Genomic DNA, 9,423 nt, shown 5'->3' with positions numbered 1-9,423 from the left:
CGAATCCCTCAGCATTGCAACTTTCAATAAAAAAGAAACAACACTTAAACTGTGTTCTGCATATTATTCCTAGGAAGAAAGTGACAGAAAGAGACTATTTTACTTTTCAAAACCATTATTTAGAGCTATAGCATACCAAAAAATCAGGGCTAACTTGCTTGCCTAAAACCATAGGGAATGGATGGCTCAAGTACCTACATAGAAAACAGGATTAAGGCAGTCTTCTCCTTGGGAACAAATTGCATTATTCTAAAATATTGTATCCCTAATTGTTTTTTCTTCTGGATTTACAATATTCATAGTATTCTGTATTTTCACTTCAGTTTCTATGGATAATAATGACTTTACAGAAATTTCATTGGAAAATTTTCAGGTCCAGATGTACACCAAGACTGAACTTGGTGGGGAGAGAATGCAAAGAGAAAGAAAGAAGCTAAACTTAGAAGAATCTGAACACACTAACTTTTTATTCAATTTGATTCAAAATAATAATATTAATCTAATAATGAAATAGTTTGATATAACATCAATGAACATTTAAAGTATTTTATGTTTCAAAGTATGGCTCAAGGAACACTCATTGCTTAAATGCACTTAGACATAACAAGACAATATTTTTTTATTGGCATCATTGACACCTATGAACAATAGCCTAGTAAATAGATTAAGGTTTAACCTTCCTTTTCTTTGGTGGCTGTTTAGAGACTTTAAAAGAACAGATAACTCATTTCAGCAGGAATCTACTACTGATATTTACTTCTACATAATCTTTAGCTAAGACATGGAATGCCAAAAACAAGCTTTTGTTCGCTTGACCTCCTCCACCCCCAAACAACAAAAGTTATCCCCAAACCCATGTTTTTATTTTAGATGTATTGATCTTCCAATGTAAGCCTTGGCCTTTTAAATACCAAATACAATCAATGGCCAATAACCTGACTCCTTCTGGAAAGAAGAAAGCAGAACAGGGAAATTTCTTTGAATTGTTTGGTGACTTAGTACAAATTTTAAGAGGTCAGTAAATCCTGATGCTTTGAGCTAAATCTACTGGTAAATAATTAATGACATTTCTTAGACACTATAATCTTAATCTTGGTAAATAGAGTAACACAGCTTTGCCAAATAGATCATTCCATCTAAGTAATATCTTAAAGGCAATTATTTAAATATTCCTACAAAAACAGGGTTATACTTTGCTTAAATTAGACATTTAACTGAGATAAAATGCAAATGTCCATATTTTAAAAAGAAAAAAAAATACAAATTAACTGGCCTAGTCTTTTATCTGAGTTTATTAATACCATTTAAAATATTACAAATAAATCAATTACATCTCATGCATTTAAAATGCAAGTCTAAAATGTTCCAGAGAAAGGCTTTTCATTTCAATGTGAAATATCCAAATTATTTCAACATTACAATGAGCAATTAGTTTGCAAAATCTGCAAACATTTAAATGTAGTGTCAGGAGTGTTTATTAACAGTTAACAATATTACCTTCAGGAAATACACAAAGGCCAAAGTTAGTTGAGTTTCACTTGGACAATTTATTTAATACATGGGTTTTGGCAGACCCAGTTATTATGAAATATAGGAGAACTCTCACTTTAACTATGCCTGAACTGCCAGCAAATGCAAATAAGTACATGCTCCATTAAATTAAATGTCATCCCACATTTATCAAATATTGTCGTAGTTACAGTTTGATACCTATCTAAATTCATATTCGAGCAAAACTAAGCCCCGAAAGTGCGTTTGTGGCTCTGCACCTCCAGAAGTGAGTTCAAAATACCTGCAGCTCTTCAGCACTGCAACAATAACTCTTAATATTTTTTGTGACAAAATCAACTTTACTTCAATATATTTTCAAATATTTACTGGAAGTAATGTACAAGAAAAATACTATACAAAATCGTCTCCTGGACAGCTGCACCTCACACCCATACACTGGTGGAGTTATAATTAATTGGTAACTAATCTAGAACGATTCTCCAGTTGTACAAACCATTAGGTTCAGATATATTTTACAAAGGTTTTTTTTTCCTATTTTCCCTCTTTTGGCATTTAAACTACAGCCTCGTCTTAAATAAACGATAGCTTCTTCACGTGTTTATAAGTTTAAATCACACACAAAAAAGTTTAACCCTAAGAATCTTGAATGAATTCCAAGAATTTACAGAAATGGGTACAATACAAATTGATGGCTGGACTACCAAAAAAAGATTGGGAGATTATGCTCAGGAGCGGTGAAAAACGAGGTAGAAAAGGACAAACACGGAGATAGTTAATCTGGTCTCACCGGAAAGGGGTATTTTTGCATAAGAAAAAGACACCTACCCTCACCCCACCCCCACCCCATAAGTTAAGTTAATGCAATCAAAATAACTTTGGGATCGATATTAGCAGTTTCGAGAGAAAGACTTGCTCACTGCTTAGAGGAAAAACTATCTAGAAGGGAAACGAAGTGGAAGAATGCTGTCATTTTTTTTCTTTAGTTTTTTAGTTAAAAAAAAAATGTTATAAAGATGAAAGAAGGCTGCTGCAGCGATTCGCCAAGACTGCCCTTAGCTGAAACTTGAATCGGTTCCACCTCAGGGAACAAAGGAAAGGAGGCAGAGCTGACGTTGGGAGAGCTAACTCCGCAAACTTCGGGTCTTGGTGCCGCCAGATGGGCACCCCGACGCAGTTGCAACAGCTCTGCGCAAGGAGGGCAGCGGCACGCAGCGGCCAGGCTGGACTCTCCGGTGCCGAGCCCCCTGATACTGAGGTTCCGGAACCCAGTGGGCGGCTGCCCCAGCGGGAATGCCCTGTCCGGGCCTCCTGCCTTGCCCTCCCCAAGGCGTCGCTCCACCTTGCTCAGCGGAGTTGTTCCCGCTCGTGCATAGGCCCCCGGTCTCCCAGGCACTATGCTCGTCCAGCTCTACCTCCAGCGGCCGCTTCCCTCTAAAAGATATGCCCGTCACAACCTGGGGATGGCAGAGAGAGGACGAGGAGAGGATGAGAAATAAAGACCCGGCGGTTACGGCTTCACGGGGCTCTGACAGTGTTACCTGGTGGAGAGGGAAAGCCAGGGCCCAGGAGAGCGTGTTACTTACATGTCCATATGCCCTTTACAAAGTAGAGTCACAGAATGAGTTAAGTGAGAGAGAAAGAGACAGAAAGAGACAGAAAGTGCGAGCAGGATGCAGTGGAGACAGGCTGGAACAGAGGCTGGGACAGACGGGGCCCAAGCGGACCGGGACGGGAGGGGGTCGAGGAGATGGGCAGCCACGGAATGGGCGTCACTCTAGGCCATTGCGGTGCCCGGGCTCCGGGGGCTGCAGCAACTCCGGGGAGTGGCAGGGCGGGCTGCCAGCGGCACTGTGCTCGCTGTCGGTGTCGCTGCCCTTCTTGCCGCCGCTACCCGAACCGGCCGAGCCGCCGCCGCCACCGCCGCTGTGCGTCTTCACGTGCTTGCTGAGGTGGTCGCTGCGCATGAAGCGTTTGTTGCAGACAGGACAGGCGAAGCGCTTCTCACCGGTATGGGTCCGCAGGTGCCGCTGCAGCTCATCGGAGCGCGTGAAGCGCTTGCCGCAGAAGAGCCAGTTGCACACGAAGGGCCGCTCGCCCGTGTGCCAGCGCAGGTGCGCCTTGAGGTGCGACGTCTTGCCGTACACCTTCCCGCAGCCCGGTATGTGGCAGCTGTGCAGGCCCTTGCGCCGCAGGCTGGCCCCGGCCGGGCCCAGCCGCTCCGCCTCCTGGCAGTTGGGGCAGTCGCAGGTGGCGCGACCGGAGTAGCGGCGTGCGGAGGAGCGCGGAGAGCCCCCCAGCGGCGCCGACGGCCCAGCGCTCAGCATAGAGCTCCCAGCGCCGGCCAGCGGCGACGGGGCCGAGTCCGGGTAGGAGCCAGGCAGCACTGGCTTGAAGCCGTCCATGAGGTGCTGCCCGGCGGGGCTAAGCAGGTGCGAGGAGGCGCCGCTGCTGAAGGCTGAGTGGCTCAGGCCCGAGTAATCCGAGTTGTAGCCTCCGAGCGGCGAGTGCAGCGAGGTTTGGAGCCCCCCGGCGGCAGGGTGCAGCGAGCCGGGCAGCGCCGCCGCGCCATTCGGGTTCTGCACGTCGATCCAGCCGGCGCCCACGTCCCACCAGCTGGAGGCGCCGGCCGAGCCCACGTCGCCGGCGGCTCCCAGGCCCGGGTGCGAGGGCTTGAACCACGACTCGTAAGGGTGCGCCATGCCCACGCGCGGGTAGATGCCCTGCAGCCCGTCCACCGAGGTGTGCACCTTGGAAATGAACACAGGCTGATGGGAGCCGTCCTGCGAGTGCGCCGAGGAGCCGCCGCCGCCGCCGCCGCCCCCTCCGCCGCTACCCCCTGATACACCAGGGGCCTGGAACACCGAGTAGTCGTTTGCGAAGGGCGAGCTAGAGGCGGCGGCGGCGGCGGCGGCGGCGGCGGCCGCGGCACTGCTGGAGGTTAGTGAGAAGGCGCTGGAGCCCGGCGAGCCGCCGCAGCTGAACGAGTCGGACACCAGGGCCGCGGCCGCCGCTGCGGCCGCCGCGGCCGCAGCCGCCGCCGAGGACGTACCGCCGTTCCGGGAGGCCCCCGACACGCCGAAACTCGAGAGACTGGAACCCACTACGTTGCAGCTGCCGGAGGAGGAGGACGAGGAACGTTTCCACGGGTGGAAGCCTTTGCCGAAGGAAGAAGAGCTGTCCGAGAGGGAGGAGGGAGACGGGCTGGGGCTGCCGATCTTATTACAGGTAGCAGCAAGCATGGCCAGAGGAGTGGATCCCAACCTCGGTTCTTCCTGCGAGAAGGAGGAGAGGAGAATGGGTGGGGGAGGGGGAAGTGGGCAAAAGGCCGGTGGGGGAGGGAGGAAAGAAATGTGCATCAGTCCTCCGGAAGCCTCCAAAACGCCCCACGGCACCCCATCTCTCATTGCGGCGCGCCGCCACCAACTCACCTGGCTCCCCCAACAGCCCTGGCGCCCGGCTGCTTCCTACTCTACGGGAGGGGACAAGTTTGGCTGCCGGCATCCGATTCGGGAGCAAAGCGCCATGCTAAAGAAGAGTTTGACAAGTATTCTCACCTAAAACAACACTCGTGCACACAAGGCCCCAGGCACCTCGAAACAAACAAGCAAGCAAAAAGTCCAGATTGGGGAGAAAGGAAGTTTCCTCTGCCGAGAAGCCTGGGGAAAAACCATTGGATTGCTTTTAAGAGGGCTTCCCCTGTAATCCAGAGAGACCTTTGAAAATCCTGTTCCGGTCCCCAGAAACCCATGCTGGGTCGCTTCTCCCAGGCCAAAAGAGGTCAAACTAGAGGGCTTGCTCGCTTGTCCTGCTTTCCTTTTTATTTGCTTAAAAAAAAAATTTTTTTTTTAAACTACAATAGTAAAGAGAGAGAGAGAGAGAGAGAGAGAGAGAGACGGGTTCAACGTACCTGCAAGACAAGGCGGGCTGCGGTATTTTTTAAGGGGAAGAGGGAAAATCTGCAGTTTGCTCAAGGAGGAAAAACTTGCTCTCTTTACCCCCGAAATCGTCGCGTATAAAATGGGCCGGGCGCACGTCTCCCGGGCAGGGAGCGGCCGGGCGCTGCGAGGTGGCTTGTCTAAATGCCCTTCGAACCTTTTCCTGCGCTGAAAAAAAGTGACTCTGCCCCCCTCTCCCCCTCTTTCTTTTCTCCAAACTCACTTGTATTTAAAGGAAAAAAAAAAAAAAAAGCTCTCAATAGAGACTGATAGCCCGTGGCCTGGCCGGGGCGACTTTAACCCCCTCCGATCGGCAATAAAAGGAAACTAATTAAACCAGCAAGAGAAAATCCTGAGACTCACCCCTAGAAGTGAAGTTGCCATCACACAAAAGTGCCCTCCTCCTCTCAGAGGATCTTTTTTATATTGATAAATCAGAGGCAGTGTTTTTTTTAGAGGTGTGCAATACAATGATCAGTTCCGCCCATTCCACCACAATTGTAGCTCCCTCTCCGGCTTTGAAGTGCCGCGGAGGCGCGGCCAGCCAATCTGCGGCCTCGCCGGGCCGCGCCGCGCGCGCGCCGTGAGGTCATCGGCGCCGCCGCGGGCCGCCGCGGGGGGGTGGGGAGCGAGAGCGGGAGGGGCGCGAGTGGCTGCGCGTGTTACAAAGCGTGTGTGTGAGTGTGTAACAATGTAACTGTGTGACCAAGCTGAGAAGGAGAAGACAGTGCAGACCGGGGGCGGGAGTAAGGGGTAGTGGATGTGAGTGTAGCAGGGACACTGGCGGAGGGGGAGGAGAGCAGACAGTGCTGAGAAGAGAGAGGGTGTTATGGGTGACAATATAACCATGTGTGACAGGAGGGTAGAGGGACAGATCAGTAAAGTGTTGGGGAAGGGTGTGAGTGTACTGTTGTGTAACTGTGAGTGAAGGACAGGGCAGTAAAGTGTGGGGGGAAGGTGGCGTGAGCGTGCTTGGTGTAGGGGTAGAGGGAGGAATATTAATATGTGGTTTGCGCGTGTGAAAGAGGAGGGAGGGTGGATGAGTGTGTGTGCGGGAGAGGAAGTGAGGGAGAAGGCTGTGTGAATGTGTGCGAGAGAGAGAGAAGAGGGTGGTGTGTGTGCGTGTGTGTGCAACAAAGCTGGGGTGGAGAATAGGAACGGTGCAGGAAAGTGTACCTACACAGAAAGAGATTGACGATCTGAAGAGTGAAACTGACCGCGAAGTTGAGTGAGACTGAGTAAATAAATACTCACAAACGCTATCTCTGTCGCCAACTGCCTCTGATTCCTTGTACCTAAAGTCTTGAGTGATTTTTTTTTTCTTCTTGGACACTGTCACCACATTTTTGAAGGAAATTATATGACTACCTATCTTTATACTTTCACAGCTCTACAACGGAAGGGTAGAATCTTAGGGTAACTAAGGAGTATTTTTAGGGGTGAGTTAGGGCTTGTGTGCGCCTGCGTTGTTACTTTGATTCGGTGGCTTTTTTTTTTTTTTTTTTTTTTTTAATCTCCTGAGAGGGGAATCGGCTTTGGAAGTGCAAGTTTCACTCTAGGGAAGGGGCGTGTTTGTCCCGCGAGGAAGAGTAAATTTCAATACAAAAGGATTAGATAGAGATGGGAATGGGAGAGTATTGTTTTTTTCCCTTGGGTGAAAAAATGAGGAACGTTTTATGGAATTTAGAAATTTTTACAGGAAACCTCACTGACACTATCTGAGAAAAAAATTAAGATTTTGACTGAAATTTCTGGGTTTTATTTATTAGAGCATAGAGAACCCTTTTGGCAAATCGACCACATGTATGGAGACGTCTGTGTCTAATGGCGTTTGGGTCTGAGAGCTATGAGTATGTGTGCATGTTAATAGATACACTTAAGTCGAATTCGGTGGGTTTTAGAACCTGCTTTCCATTTGTGTTATTAGTTGCCTTCAGAAATATCATTACAATTTTACTGCCACCACAAGGGAACAACTTAAACCACGGTAAATACCACAACACTGTAGCAAGGGAGTTCACAGCCTTTTGAGCACCACTGAATATTTGTGCTTTTTGAAAAGTAATTCATAGTTTTAGGCAGTTTAGCAATGCTCTAAGTAATCTAATTTTTAAGGCAGAATTGATTAAAATGTTCCCAGCTGGAAGAAATGTCTTGTTTGACTGGGGAAACTATTTTATTGTTTTTGAACCCTCCTCAAGTGCATCAAGAGCGTCTGGAGATGTTTCAAAAAGAAAAAAATTCTTCTTGGGTTTACTAAACTCCAAAGTCAGGTTGTATCATTTGTGTAAGTTTCACTGAGCATGGTTGAGGCTGATGTTTGTCGTGTGAGAGTGTGTGTTTCTGACCCCTTTTTAACAGTGTTGGGATATTGACTGTACATCATATCTATTGATTAAGGGGGTAAGGTACATTCTCATACTTTGAAGTAAGTGTGAAGTAAATTAATGAACTGCTTTCTTTCTCTGAAGGCTGACGCTTACCATAAATGTCGTGTTTCTCCCTGCAAGCCACTCTGAATGATTTTAGCGTGTTGAGAAGGCGTGACAGGCCAGCCCAGAAGGAGGAAGGGGTGGGGGAAGGAGGGAACTCCGTTTAACAAATAAAAGAGAATTAACTTCATTGCTTTGGTCTCTTTCTATAATGATATTCATTTTAAGGACCTAATACACAGTTGTTTAAATTTGGGGGTTAATTCTAATCAATACCATCATCCTCAAAGGTGGAGGGAAAAAAAGCTTTGAAAGAAGACTCCCTTCTTTAAGTAGTTATTTATTTTATCTCCTATCTTCTAGAAAGAAGTGAGGCAAGACTATTAAAAAGTTAAATAAGTGCTGATAGAAGCATTAACCACCGTTTCCTCAAAAAATGCTAGGAATAAGAACAACTCAGCATCATGTGATTACAATTTTGAGCTCCCTACTTCTAAAATTTTTTTATTTGTATAAATTCACTTTAGAATCATATGTAATTCTTCCCATGACAATGGGTGACAACATTGGTGTGGATTTAATGAACATACTGGATTCCTCAATTTGTACAAGGTTGTTTGCAGCATTTGGGGATTTTCACAAAGGATTGTATGTGCATCTTTCTTCATTAGAAGATACACAGAGATATAGATGTATGTAGACACACGTATATGTATGTACATGTATATTCCACTTACTCCCATTACAAAAGTTAGGTGTTTATTTCATATTAGTATTGGTCAAAGGGCATTTTTTTCTCATACTACGCTCCTTCTACTACCCCTCCCCAAAAGAAGTGTTTGTCATAAGGCATAAGACCACAGAGTTAAAAAGTAAAAACAAAAAAAAAATCTATAATTGACTAAAAATTAAAACAGCAATAATCTTACTTCTGGTTTAAGGGGAGTGGGTCTTAATGGCAGCCCTTTCTCCACTTTAGAGAAGTGACTCAATCATTCTTGAAACCACCCCCCCCCCCCACAGGAAGGAACATCTGTAATCCATGGTAGATACAGCCTGTCCTGCAAAGCATTCCTAAACGTGTACCGTTCAGTTTACCCTCTGTGATTTTGATCATTACTCTTGAGTATTATGCTATGACAATATAGAAGTTTTGAAGGGAAGGAGGAAGAAAGGTGGGAAGTGCAGACTTCCTAACATTAAAAGTTTCCCCCACCCCATGTGAAGTTTAACCTGCTGGCAAGGAGAGTAGACAGATATTCTGCTGTTTCTTGCAAACCTGTGGGATCCACTTTCAATAAAGCTAAAATCTATTAGCATTCTGTATGCATCTGCAGCATAAATTTCATTTGAATTTCAAATTTAATAAACCAGGAGGTTTTTAATCATCCCTGGTTTTATTTGTTTGATATTAACATGCTTATTGACCGGGTCTGGTGACCAGTTTGATCATTACAGGACAGCAAAAAGTTAATTAAAACGACCACAGCCCCTTAATCATATCATCTGTCTCATCCATGTCGCTCTCTTTATTACCGGTGATG

General features: G+C 46.5%; 1 protein-coding gene across 2 annotated transcripts; it reads right to left on the bottom strand.

Annotated features, from left to right (window-relative positions):
- Positions 1-594: 594 nt before the first annotated feature.
- SP8 (Sp8 transcription factor) lies at positions 595-5,934 on the bottom strand. Of its 2 annotated transcripts, none has more exons than XM_086694605.1 (2): positions 5,811-5,934; positions 595-4,784 (listed from the first exon to the last, which is right to left on the bottom strand). In XM_086694605.1, the coding sequence occupies exons 1-2, from the start codon at positions 5,829-5,831 to the stop codon at positions 3,282-3,284; spliced, it is 1,524 nt and encodes a 507-aa protein (XP_086550731.1). In that variant the 5' UTR covers positions 5,832-5,934; the 3' UTR covers positions 595-3,281. The 2 variants fall into 2 exon arrangements, with proteins under 2 accessions (XP_086550731.1, XP_086550735.1); XM_086694609.1 differs by lacking the exon at positions 5,811-5,934 and adding an exon at positions 5,420-5,687.
- Positions 5,935-9,423: the final 3,489 nt, after the last annotated feature.

The sequence above is a fragment of the Puma concolor genome, chromosome A2, assembly GCF_028749965.1.
Source record: "Puma concolor isolate L17-30 chromosome A2, mPumCon1.1.hap2, whole genome shotgun sequence".
NCBI lineage: Eukaryota > Metazoa > Chordata > Mammalia > Carnivora > Felidae > Puma > Puma concolor.
Note: the sequence above shows the minus strand (reverse complement) of the source record. Positions and strands in the feature narration are given on the sequence as shown.